General features: G+C 35.6%; 6 protein-coding genes across 6 annotated transcripts; 3 read left to right on the top strand and 3 right to left on the bottom strand.

The window, feature by feature from the left end:
• Positions 1-530: 530 nt before the first annotated feature.
• Positions 531-2,203, bottom strand: LOC133333124 (stomatin-like protein 2, mitochondrial). The gene is made up of 7 exons (XM_061541467.1): positions 2,090-2,203; positions 1,920-2,024; positions 1,549-1,756; positions 1,291-1,490; positions 1,088-1,232; positions 902-1,017; positions 531-840 (listed from the first exon to the last, which is right to left on the bottom strand). Exons 1-7 carry the CDS (start codon positions 2,126-2,128, stop codon positions 538-540), a joined length of 1,116 nt encoding a protein of 371 aa, XP_061397451.1. The 5' UTR covers positions 2,129-2,203; the 3' UTR covers positions 531-537.
• On the bottom strand, positions 573-10,943 carry LOC133333073 (mitochondrial inner membrane protease subunit 2). Its single transcript, XM_061541405.1, has 5 exons — positions 10,923-10,943; positions 10,794-10,860; positions 10,430-10,723; positions 10,246-10,373; positions 573-584 (listed from the first exon to the last, which is right to left on the bottom strand). The coding sequence occupies exons 1-4, from the start codon at positions 10,941-10,943 to the stop codon at positions 10,252-10,254; spliced, it is 504 nt and encodes a 167-aa protein (XP_061397389.1). The 3' UTR covers positions 573-584; positions 10,246-10,251.
• On the top strand, positions 3,907-5,040 carry LOC133333076 (uncharacterized). The gene has a single exon (XM_061541408.1). It carries the CDS (start codon positions 3,910-3,912, stop codon positions 5,038-5,040), a length of 1,131 nt encoding a protein of 376 aa, XP_061397392.1. The 5' UTR covers positions 3,907-3,909.
• Positions 5,898-7,283, bottom strand: LOC133333075 (nucleosome assembly protein 1-like 1). Its single transcript, XM_061541407.1, has 3 exons — positions 7,165-7,283; positions 6,206-7,001; positions 5,898-6,122 (listed from the first exon to the last, which is right to left on the bottom strand). The coding sequence occupies exons 1-3, from the start codon at positions 7,257-7,259 to the stop codon at positions 5,898-5,900; spliced, it is 1,116 nt and encodes a 371-aa protein (XP_061397391.1). The 5' UTR covers positions 7,260-7,283.
• LOC133333125 (DNA-directed RNA polymerase III subunit RPC10) lies at positions 8,935-9,337 on the top strand. Its single transcript, XM_061541468.1, has 2 exons — positions 8,935-9,089; positions 9,152-9,337. Exons 1-2 carry the CDS (start codon positions 8,949-8,951, stop codon positions 9,335-9,337), a joined length of 327 nt encoding a protein of 108 aa, XP_061397452.1. The 5' UTR covers positions 8,935-8,948.
• Positions 9,462-10,174, top strand: LOC133333074 (threonylcarbamoyl-AMP synthase). Its single transcript, XM_061541406.1, has one exon. The coding sequence runs from the start codon at positions 9,462-9,464 to the stop codon at positions 10,149-10,151; it is 690 nt and encodes a 229-aa protein (XP_061397390.1). The 3' UTR covers positions 10,152-10,174.
• Positions 10,944-11,391: the final 448 nt, after the last annotated feature.

Here is an 11,391-nt window from a genome sequence, read left to right as displayed (position 1 = left end):
ACTCTCTTGATGGAATAAATTAATTGTTCTTTGCGAAGAACTACCTACCATTCGTATCAACCCCTAAATTGTAGAGACTTGCCAACTTGCACAGAAAAATAACATTGCCAACCATTAGACAGTTAGTCAGAATGTAAATAACGGTAAAACACTGTCATTTGAATACCTTCCGACAAGAATTGACGTGCAAACGCTGGGATAATTATATTGAGATAACATTTATTGTATTTCGGTAATTCTCTAGTTGAGCCTATTCTAAGTACGATAATGAAATGCTGTTACCATTGTTAAATGTTCCCGCAATTCACGTGTGTTCTTGTCAAATTCTATTAAGTATTATCCAAAGCATATGAAATAATAATGTATGTATATTCTGTTAGCGAACATGTATTTGTTTTCAAAATGTAATTTTTGTCTAAGAGAAATCTATCATGAGATTATAACAAGTGTTATGTGTTGTAATGTAGAGCATCCAGCATAAACAATGGTATTATATACAATTTATATAACAGCTTTATTGTTCTTTCTTATTACTTATTATTCAATATCTATTTTTGATACGTTTGTAGCTTGTAGTTTCTTTCGTTCTTTCGGGTCAGAAAGGTCATCATCTTCGTTTACTACATTTGTATTCAGTCCGAACTCGTTGTTGTTGTTGGGAACCTGCGAGTCCAAGTTGTGTGTAGATACATTTTTGTAAACGCTTAGAGCTTGGGCAACAAACGAAGAAATATCACCGGTGTTCGCAGGAAGTATTAAAGTATTATTGGTTTTGGCTAAATGCTTGAAGGCGGAAATGTATTGTTCAGCTAAAGTTAGGGAAGCAGCATTCTTTCCGTTCTATAAGAAAACAAAGTAAAAAGTAAATACATTGATACACCAGTATTAAACTTTGAAATACCATATCATTCAGTGCTTTCGAAAGCGTCAAAAGACCACGTGCCCTTGCATCGGCTACAGCCAGCATAGCCGCTGCTTCACCACTAGCTTTATTAATTTGTTCCTGTCGGTCGGCTTCTACACTCAAACAAAAACAATTGTTAATGGTGTGATGTTAAATTTTAATGGCTTTTTGTCATGTATATACCTGAAGCCAATATCCTCGATTGACGTTTACCTTCAGCGATGTTTATCTCAGCTTCTCGCCTACCTTCAGATTCTAAAATAGCAGCACGCTTTCTACGCTCTGCTTCAACTTGCATTTGCATAGCTTCGTGTACTCTCGAAGGAAGCTGTGCAGGAGAAAGAAATTGTATGCCAATTTTTTTAAATAATGACAGCTCTACTTACTCGAATATCACGAATTTCATAACGCAAGCACGCAATGCCCCAAGCTTCACTAGCTTTGTTTATCGAATCGACAATGCTTACATTAAGCGATTCTCTCTCCCGAAAGACTTTATCTAGAGACATTTTGCCCAATTCTGAACGCATTGTTGTTTGAGCCAACTGAGTAATGGCAAACTCCGGATCTTCAACGCCATACGAAGCTGTAAATATATACGATGAGTGTTGAAAAAAATAGCAATATTTCAACTTTTAACTTACCGCGATACGGGTCAATAATCCGTAAGTACAACACACCGTCTATGCTGAGAGTGACATTGTCCGAAGTGATGGCACTTTGTTTTGGAACATCAATGGCAATTTCCTTCAAACTTTGCACGTACTTTATTTTGTCTACAATTGGCAGTAGGACATTAAGACCCGGCTCCAGAATACGATGAAACCGGCCCATACGTTCCACAATCCATGCCTAAAATAATTCAATTGTATTACCAGCAAGTTATCTAATAAAGGCTTTGTATACAAGGCGTTTTTCTAACACATCCTATTTCGTCCGAAACGGGGACTTAGAATATCTATGTGTTCTAGTTCTAGTACCGATTGTTCGAAATGAAATGATACCAAATACATACCTCCTGTTGCGGAACGAACATTATGATGGTGTTGATTGGAGTCGAGGTTTTCGTCCTGTATTGATTTACCATGAGAACATTATGCCGGCGTGAATGCAGAATTTGCTGAAACAAGGCACAACGTGATATGTTAATAATCGTGTCATTTATTGGTAAATACTCATAATTACTCTTGCTAATAGTCTCCCCGTATTTACATAAAACGACATTTTGACTTAATATCTGATTTCTGATTTGGTTTGTAGATTAATATTCTGCAAAAATACAGTGATGGTGTTGCCACTGTAGCAAGTGGTAATTTTATAAATTGCAAATGTCAATTCGGTCATCGATAAATGCCTCATCGATTATCTGTGTTCGGCGATTCATCGATATGCAAGAAGTATTCAGAAATAATAGTTGCGTTCCAGGTCCTGTAAGAATCTACACCAATATCTTTTACTTTTTTCACCTAATTATTTTCCGCAGCAATAAACGAATTGAACGAATTATAATAACACACAGAAAACATATTAGTCGACAAATGTGCCGATGAGATCGTTTCCACGGCAGTGGGGTTTAAGTTTACCAATTATTGGGCACGGACGGTTACATACTTTTTATATTAGAACGTACTCAGAAATGGGAAATCTTTTAAAATTGATAAACATGAGTAGTTAGGCGCTTGCCAAACATTCAAATATATTATTATTTTTAGAATAATACCTTCTAAGATATCATTAAGAAATCTTGTTAAATGGAGTAGTATAGTTTGCAATTTAATGGAAATCGGCCTTAATGGCTTCAAATTGCATTTATGGAATAAATAAAATAAAAAAATAAAAATAAAACATATCAATTGTTAGTAAAATTGTACGGGAACACAAGTAATGCTAACAGCATCAGTTTGGAAGGATTGTTCTGCCCAACTTTGCTATTTATTTATTTTTCATTATATTATATTATTGATTTTGGCCTGTTCCCATACTGTAAAAGTCTACTAATTGGTTTGTTCCCGTACTGCAACATAAAGGAAAAAATGGTTATCGTAGTAAAAAATAGTAGATTCTTGCAGTACGGGAACAGACCAAATATTTACTGTTTTATTCAATATCATAAAGGAAAAATTTGTTATAGTTGTAAAAAAATTGTAGTACGTAAACAGACCAACTATGCTACACTTACAGCTACTTCTGAAGGGCGATTAAGAGCTAAAACGACATATACATTAGAACTTTATGAGGATTTATTTGACATATATGCAAAGGAAATGACAATTGAAACCCACTGGGTTAACGAAATCCGGTTAAATGTATACGTACTATAAGGAAAGTTTTCAAAGCGACATAAAATTCGAATAATGCATAACGGTTCATATAGATTAGTGTTTGAAAATTATTTCATAATGATCCATCCGCAGGGTCCAATTTTGGATTAGCGGCATTTTTGAATAAGTGATGCCACCAGTCCTTAAACCGCACTAAACTTGGACTTTTTTGGATGTATTGCAATGCTTCAGGCTGATCTTCACTTAAAAACCGGTAATAAGCTTCGTCGCTTAATATTTTTTAATTCCTGTAAGCGTTGTTCGTTTTTAAGGTAATGGTTTAATTATAAACAAAGCTGAAGATGTTAAACAGTGAAACAAGACACGAAAGGAGTTTTTTTCTGACAAAATTTATTAGCTAAATATCACTCTTTGATTTAAAACGTATATTGTCACGTTAATAAACGACAATTTCCATATTACATGATCCATACCTCTGGAATAATAAATGGCATGTTCCTGTAATGCACGTAACGTAACGGGATTAATTGCCAAGTGACTGCGGGCATGAGCAACGTTTCAATATTCAGAAGCTTTAAAAACTCGACGATGCCATTAATCGATTTTCGATTTTTTCGGTAGTGTCGATAGATTAATGTCGATTCTTTATATTCCTATACCAAAAACAATAAAAAACTATAAACTAATTGAAATAACGAGAAATAATATAACATAAAAAGAATCATGGACTTCATAGATGATTTTATACAAGAATATCGGAATAATCCATGCCTCTGGAAGGCCGATTCAGTTAATTACAAAAACCGAAGCAAGCGCCAAGAGGCCTATATGAAGTTAATTGACGTTGCCGCAAAACATGGCGAACACTACAATGTAGAACGGACCAAGCAAAAAATTAATAATCTTCGATGCGCCTTTCGACACCAGCTAAAGAAATACAATGAACTCAAAAGCAAAGGCGAAAAGGAGGAGCCATACTGTCCGAAGAGAAAGTATTTCGAGTCGTTAATGTTTCTCAAAGACGAGGAAACCACCATAGACAAGCGAACCAAACAAGACAACATTGGCGAAGTCACCCCCACTATCCATAGCAGTGGAAATAATGGTAAAAACAAATCGACACGTATAAATGTAGAAGCAGAGTCTATCAGTTCTGTGGAAGTAGCAGATACTGATAAAACATCGACATCTAATAGTGGTGCCAGTGCAAGTGTTGATGTCGAGGACCCGCTGCAGGTGCCTAGTAATATATTTTCTGATATATGCAAGGAAATCAGCAAAGACAATAATGGCAACGACGGGGACGAAGATGCAAATATTGAAGAAACGGCACAAAATATTTCCGTGATATCCGACAAAACTGATATTGAAGAAATAACCACGATTACACCAGTCAGAAAGGAGCAAGTTTTTGTAATTGATACATCAACTGTTACCAATGCAACTGCCACCACGACCAACAACACTCCCACGACATCGTCTCCACAGAAACAACAGCAGCAGCAAAAAGACACAAGTAAGTCGCGGAAGCGATCTTCATCATTTTCGTCGCAGCACAGCAATGAAACAACGGATACTACCCCCATTAAAACAGCGAAAAATGACGTTACCTTTGATTTGGAGAATCTTCTGTCATTGGCATGCAAAAGCTTCCAAAAGAATTCTGTCGACCACCACACAAGTTTTGGCGAAATCGTGGCATACAAATTGCGAACTATGGATGCGACCCAAGCACTTTATGCCGAAAAGATAATATCGGATATCTTGTATCAAGGTCATATGAAGTATTTGTCGCCAGCAGCGATACAGCGCTGTTCCAATCTGGATAGATTACAAACGCAGGAGCACAAATAAAATGGAAGAGTAGCAATATAAAAGGACACAATTTAATCGACTCTCATATTAAGAATTTCTATAATAATTTTAATCAATAAGATATCATAAGCAACAATATCTAAAAGAATTTTTTAGTCGAAATCATTTAATAAGATGTGTTTCACTGGGGTGAAGTGTTTTATTGAAATATGGGTATCTCAATTGAATGTATGTATGTTCTGTGAAAGTCCCATCATTCATATATAAAGTTGTTAAAAGATATTCAAGGACTCTACGAATTAATGTATGGTGTGATTTATAACAGAATACTCTCGTATGTTTGGGCAGTAGTTTTCCAGCTTGAATGCATTTCCAGTGAGTTTTTAACAATTGTATACTATATTTATCCCCTGTCACTTCAGTTTGCTATTGCATTTACTACCACAGCAATTTTCACAACTCGTTCTGTTCGGAAAAATTGTTTTGCTACTAATACTAATACCCCTCCTTCCATACCCACATGTGATTCTATCATAATTTCCACCAACTTTAAAAAAAAATGTGTTCAGTAATTTCCCTTTCCTGTATTCCCACTATTATTTTATAGGAGAAAGCATTAGGAAAATACCAACAGCCAACAATAAATTAGATTATCAGATTTTTTAATACATTGGATGGACTCTTCCCAGTACTATCTTTGTTTATTTTTGAAATATGTAATAAATTCATAATTTAAAAATGTCGTTCTTTTATAATGCTGTTTGCCAAGTGGTTTGATCACTGTTTTTAGAAAACTACAGTATTAGAAAAAAATGAAATTTTATTTCATTTCTACATTAATATCTGAATGGATGTAGTGGTGTGGTGTTCATGAGGAGCTGCAAGATTATTTAAATTCATTGATTTTGACATTCATTTGGTGTGGGCTTCTTTTTGTGGCCACCACCACCGGCACGGGGCTTCTCCTTTTCATCATCAGACTCTTCCTCTTCTTCTTCGCCATCGAAGGAGTCGTCATCTTCGTCTTCATCGTCGATAACATCTCCGGTAAAATACAAAACGGCTTTAGGAATGATTCTTGCACGCAAGAAGTGACCGATCTCGAAATCAGTTGCTAAAATCTAAAATAAATTTGACGTTAGTCTTTTCCCGTCTTGGTATAAAATTACGCTTGTGCCAGCATAATTAATTTGTGCCTACTTACGCCTTGTGTTTCATCGTCAATTTCTTCTTTGTCATCGGCTACTTCCGGTGGGTTAAAGAAATTGAAGAATGAGTCATTGGGCACCAATTTAACAATGGTTCTAACATCAGCACGTTGCTTATGCTTCTGCTTCTTTCTAATGGTTCTCACGGTCAAATTCATTTTCTTCTCCCAGTTAATGGTACAACCCTTACATTTATAGATTTCTGGCCCCTCAAACCCGAATGGATAATCTTCGTCTAGGGCTGACTTTAGGAAATATTGTTTGGTCAACACTTCGTTTGTGAAATACTCATTCTTGTCGAAGTGGAACTCCAAGGTGTACGAATGTTCGTCATCGTACTTAATGGTTATGTCTGTCAGTTTTTCCAATACAGGTTCATCGTGTTCCTGTACCATTTCCGACAAAATCTCGGTGTTGCGGAAAACAGTTAACCAAAATTTGGGAATACCCTTTGTGTCGGCGGGTACATCTTTGACCTTCTTCAGCAATTTGCTGAAGTCGGGCATATCTTCATTGTTCTCTTCTTCCGGCTCCACTTTCCATTTTGGATCCTCTTTTGGTGGATCTACTTCGCCAGTAACAATGGCGCGGCGTTTTTCGAACAAGACTTGGTACTTCTCTTGGTATTTCTTCTCCAACTGGTACACTTCATCGAAAAATTGTGCCTCCAATTTAAGGTGGTCCAATTGGATATTTTTCAGCACAGTAATGCGCTCTTGTATCTTGGGTGGCAGACTCTTTACCATTTGTTGAAGGAATTGTCGGCGCAAAATAGCATTCATATAAGCAGGCCTTGAAAGAAATAAAGCATGTGTAAGTTTGTATAGAATAAGAGTGTGTGTGATTGTGTGCGTGAGCAATATGATGAATGCTGGGTATGCTTTTCTCAAAACCGGTTTTAAGCCGGTAACTTTGTACACTTCTACAAGCCGATAATCCGGCAGATTCTACTTACACCATTTGATTTGTGGAAAACTCCTTCTCCTCATCGTTTTCGCTCATAGATGATCCAGCATCCTCGTTGTCCTTTTGGGCGTCATCGTCACTCATCAATGCATCCTCTTTGCCCTTAACGACATCTTTATCTTTTTTGGCGTCCATGCTGCTGTATTCCTTTATGAATTCTATCGCTGAAACGCAAAACATATACATTCTCATTCGTCATGTTTGTGTGTGAGTACGAGTATATGCATAGCAAATTATACATAGTATGGGCAAAAAATCAAAACTGCGTATTTTATAATGCAGCTTAGAAAGAAAAAAAATGCAAAATGTAAATTAGTGCACCCATCAATGGAAGGCAATGCCTCACATTTCATAAAAATTATAATTTTCAAGAATAACTGAGCCACAAATTACGATCATTAATAGGTCTCCACCAATTAAGAATAAATGTATGCGTTTCTTGACGAAACGATTTTTTGCAAAAACACGTGTAGTCAAATGTTTCTGAACATTTCTCGAGTTGAGATGCAAATTTATATCGAAACAACCAAACAAATACAATGGTGATAGATATGTTTTACTAAAAATATTCGATAACTTACATATAAATAGAAAACCGGGAGAATAAATTTGAATTTGCAAATTTTTTTATGAAGTCACGCTACTCGACGCCTTTCCGTGCTAGTCTACCGAAAGAAAGAAGTTAGGGATACGCAAGTCGACTATGGTCTAGAGTTGTGTCGTTCCGCAGCGAATAAGTTCATGAGAAAGACTCTGCAAAATAAGTGATCGGAACGATTTTCCATGTAGTTATTTTAGTTCACTTGGCTTCGCAGTTGAATTCACTTTGTCGGTATGCTTGGTTTTTAACAAATGAGTGTGTACGATACAAAACATTTTGAGTAGCACAATTTTGAAATTTCTGCAGAAGTTGTTGGTATAAATGTGTGTATCTCAATATTAAATTAATTAAATTCCTTTTATGAAAATGAAATTTATTTATTAAACGCATTAATACTACTAAAGCCTTCAAGGCCAATAAATAAGATTAATATAAAACATCATTTTAAGTAGATTAGGCGATTTTACTTGCGGCAAGTCTTTGTTTGCTGGAGAGATGGACAAGGGGAAAAGAAATTTAAAAAAAAATTGCTCCTTCCGTAAAATTTTCTGGCAATTCGTTTTGTAGTGTCGCTAATTTCAAATACCAATCCAGGACATTGTCACAAAATGTCAAAAAATATTTTTGAAACCGAATTACAAGTTCAAAAGAGAACGATAAGAATTGCCCGAAGTAAATTGCCTAATCTAAATCAGGACTTATATCTAATTACAAAATAATCACAAATATATTAACAATTTTTTCAATTTTATAATAATTTTGTAAATTTTATTTATTTTTAAATAAAAACAGTTGACATATTTTTTTAAAATTAAAATTACCGAAATGAATTTATAAATTAACATTTCATACAAAGCCAACTTAACATGCCAGGCCTGAATCGCCGTATGTGTTTCCCCCTTAATTATTTAAAATTATTTGTATTTTTTAGAAATAATTCAAAACCAAATTTTTATTCGAATTGTTTACTTAAACATGCTTTCTTGAATATCATTGCTAAAACCCGACTAGTAATGTTAGTTCCCTTTCGTGGGAATATGAAATGTGGCATCACCCCAAAACACAGCTGATGGGAAAACGTGTTAGTACTTGTTCTAAAATCAAATAAATTGCAACAAGCAAAGGGTGATTGCCGTTTCAAACTTTTATTGAAATTTCCCAAGTAATGAATAATGTTGTTATTTTGTCCACAATGCAGTAATATCTTAATGGTAGAACAGGGCACAACTGGTCATCGTTTCTCGTGCAACACATGTCCCTATATATTTAATATCAAGAAGAAGTCATCGACAAAGACCTATCCCCGTTTAAAGGTAAATATCAATGTAAATATTAAACAATTAATCAAGATAACGTTTGACCGACAAATTACCAGGAAGTAGACCATGTTATGGGAGGCGCTGCTGCATGGGAGAACGTAGATTCCACTGACGCAGAGTGTCCATCGTGTTCACACAAGAAAGCTTACTTTATGCAAATGCAAACTCGTTCTGCTGATGAGCCTATGACAACATTTTATAAATGCGCCAATCAATTGTGTGGCCACAACTGGAGAGATTAGGAGCATTCTTATTTCGACTTGGAAATCAACAATTGCTTTGTATTTATTAATGTCAATATTAGGAAGGAGAATTCGGCCTCTTGGCGATTGTCGATTAAGAAGATTTAAACCAACACTATTCACTATGCAGTCATCGAATCAAATTCCTCCCATTCATAATGCAAACGATGACAATTCCTTAGGTATTGCAGCGCATTACCTCAAAAGTGGAAGTGTTATTGCTCTGCCCACAGATACAGTGTATGGCCTAGCGTGCGATGCCAACAACGAGACTGCTATCAAAAAACTTTACACAATCAAAGGACGTGATTTCCACAAGCCGGTGGCGATTTGCGTACGAAATTTAGCTGATCTAAAAAAATATGGACGAGCGGAACATTTAAGTGATACTTTATTGGAAAAGTTATTGCCTGGACCTATAACCATAGTCATTGAGCGTTCAAAACATTTGAGTAATCCTTTTCTTAACCCCAGTACAAGTAAAATAGGAATACGCATTCCGAATTTCAAATTCATTCAAGACCTTTGTAAAATCTATAACGAACAGCCACTGGCGTTGACCAGTGCCAACCGATCTTCGGAAAAGAGTAGTTTAAATATTAAAGAGTTCGAGTGCTTGTGGCCTTCTTTGGGAGGAATATTCGATTGTGGTCATATAAGTCTCTCCGAAGAAAGAAGGTCGGCATCAACCGTTGTTGATTTGTCTGTGCCGGGCCTATATAAAATAGTTCGTGAGGGCGTTGCTCTGAAATTTACTCTCGATGTTTTGAATGAACACGGCTTGCAGTCATTTGAGTCGTTGGCATCATGTTGATATACATATATATTTATTGTACAATAAGTAATATAGGCTAAATAAAATAATATAGAAATAGATTTTTTTTTTAACTTGAACCATTATTCAATAGTCATGCTTATTGATAATTTGTGGATTTTGCTATTTGTATGGGTGTCCTTTTCCGTGGCAACTCACTTGGCAAACTTTGCCACCTTTCAGGGGGCCACACAATGAATGCCGCTCTCGCTGTCATTAAACCTATAAATATGCATAGTTATTATATAACTTTTTTGATACATTAAGATATCACGAACCTAGTGCGATTGGTCCGAATGTATTGGAATCTAAAGAATGTCCTGTATGATCACCCTCCACCCAACAATGACCTTCTGGAACTCGTACAATTTCCTGCTTATATCCTAAAGTAGCCACTACATCGCCTTGCAAACCGACAACGCGCTTTATAATCTTCTGGCTTGGGTCTTTCGGCGAAATTAGGCAAACAATATGTCCCCTTTGTATATTATTGCTACGTACAGCCCATCTTGATAAGAACACATAATCAGTCTGAGAAGAATCCGGATTTAAGGCAGGCTGCATAGAAATACCTGAAAGATTCGACAAGTTTTTTTTTTATTTTTTTATACAAATTTTTGAACATGTATATTTTTTACGTACCATCAACCCTGGCTACATATCCCACGCAGTCCAAAAACGTTACCCCAATTGGAATTCCGAACAGCACCTAGCCAGATAAACATACGTACGTAATAAATGTATTCAAAAGTTGCAAAAGCCAATACTAACCGATTTTAGGAAACGATACATGGAATTATTTTTATAAATTTTATTGATGGTGTATAAACGATTAATTATTGTGCCCTATTGTAAAGTAATTTGCAAAAACTATATTTACAATTTGATTTGGTATTGTTTTAAAACAATTGAACAATACAAGGCCTATCTGACATTGTTATCTAAACACATATTTCTTCTTCTTCTTCTTACTTGACAAAACATATGTCAATGCGACTACGTCATGTTGCCACATCGATGTGGCAATTGCATTTTAGGGGATTCGTGTTATATAGCTTCGTAGCATTATTTGTAAGTTGCTATAGCTTATGGTATAATTATGGTACCATTCTATAGACTATCTTGTATTAGTGTACCATGAGTGTTATATTCGCCTCGCCTAGCAGAAACGATATGAAACATTACCATATCATTGTAAGTTTTATCAATTATGGTCCGATATTTTATACGTGTCGCCTAT

The sequence above is a fragment of the Musca vetustissima genome, unplaced genomic scaffold (genome assembly GCF_032173495.1).
Source record: "Musca vetustissima isolate MV318-11 ecotype Yass unplaced genomic scaffold, APGP_CSIRO_Mvet_v1 utg900, whole genome shotgun sequence".
NCBI lineage: Eukaryota > Metazoa > Arthropoda > Insecta > Diptera > Muscidae > Musca > Musca vetustissima.
The sequence above is the reverse complement of the archived record's forward strand: the minus strand, read 5'-3'. Positions and strand labels throughout refer to the sequence as shown.

Coding starts and splice junctions, on each gene's coding strand:
- LOC133333124 (XM_061541467.1), bottom strand. CDS start 2,128: ATGTCGTTTTATGTAAATACGGGGAGACTATTAGCAAGA. Junction 1,491..1,548: donor GATTATTGACCCGTATCGCG/GTAAGTTAAAAG, acceptor ATATATTTACAG/CTTCGTATGGCGTTGAAGAT. Junction 1,233..1,290: donor ATGAAATTCGTGATATTCGA/GTAAGTAGAGCT, acceptor TCTCCTGCACAG/CTTCCTTCGAGAGTACACGA.
- LOC133333076 (XM_061541408.1), top strand. CDS start 3,910: ATGGACTTCATAGATGATTTTATACAAGAATATCGGAATAATCCATGC.
- LOC133333075 (XM_061541407.1), bottom strand. CDS start 7,259: ATGAGTGACGATGACGCCCAAAAGGACAACGAGGATGCTGGATCATCT. Junction 7,002..7,164: donor TTTTCCACAAATCAAATGGT/GTAAGTAGAATC, acceptor ATTTCTTTCAAG/GCCTGCTTATATGAATGCTA. Junction 6,123..6,205: donor TTGACGATGAAACACAAGGC/GTAAGTAGGCAC, acceptor AATTTATTTTAG/ATTTTAGCAACTGATTTCGA.
- LOC133333125 (XM_061541468.1), top strand. CDS start 8,949: ATGTTGTTATTTTGTCCACAATGCAGTAATATCTTAATGGTAGAACAG. Junction 9,090..9,151: donor AGACCTATCCCCGTTTAAAG/GTAAATATCAAT, acceptor ACAAATTACCAG/GAAGTAGACCATGTTATGGG.
- LOC133333074 (XM_061541406.1), top strand. CDS start 9,462: ATGCAGTCATCGAATCAAATTCCTCCCATTCATAATGCAAACGATGAC.
- LOC133333073 (XM_061541405.1), bottom strand. CDS start 10,943: ATGTATCGTTTCCTAAAATCG. Junction 10,724..10,793: donor ATATGTAGCCAGGGTTGATG/GTACGTAAAAAA, acceptor CGAATCTTTCAG/GTATTTCTATGCAGCCTGCC. Junction 10,374..10,429: donor ATTCGGACCAATCGCACTAG/GTTCGTGATATC, acceptor GCATATTTATAG/GTTTAATGACAGCGAGAGCG.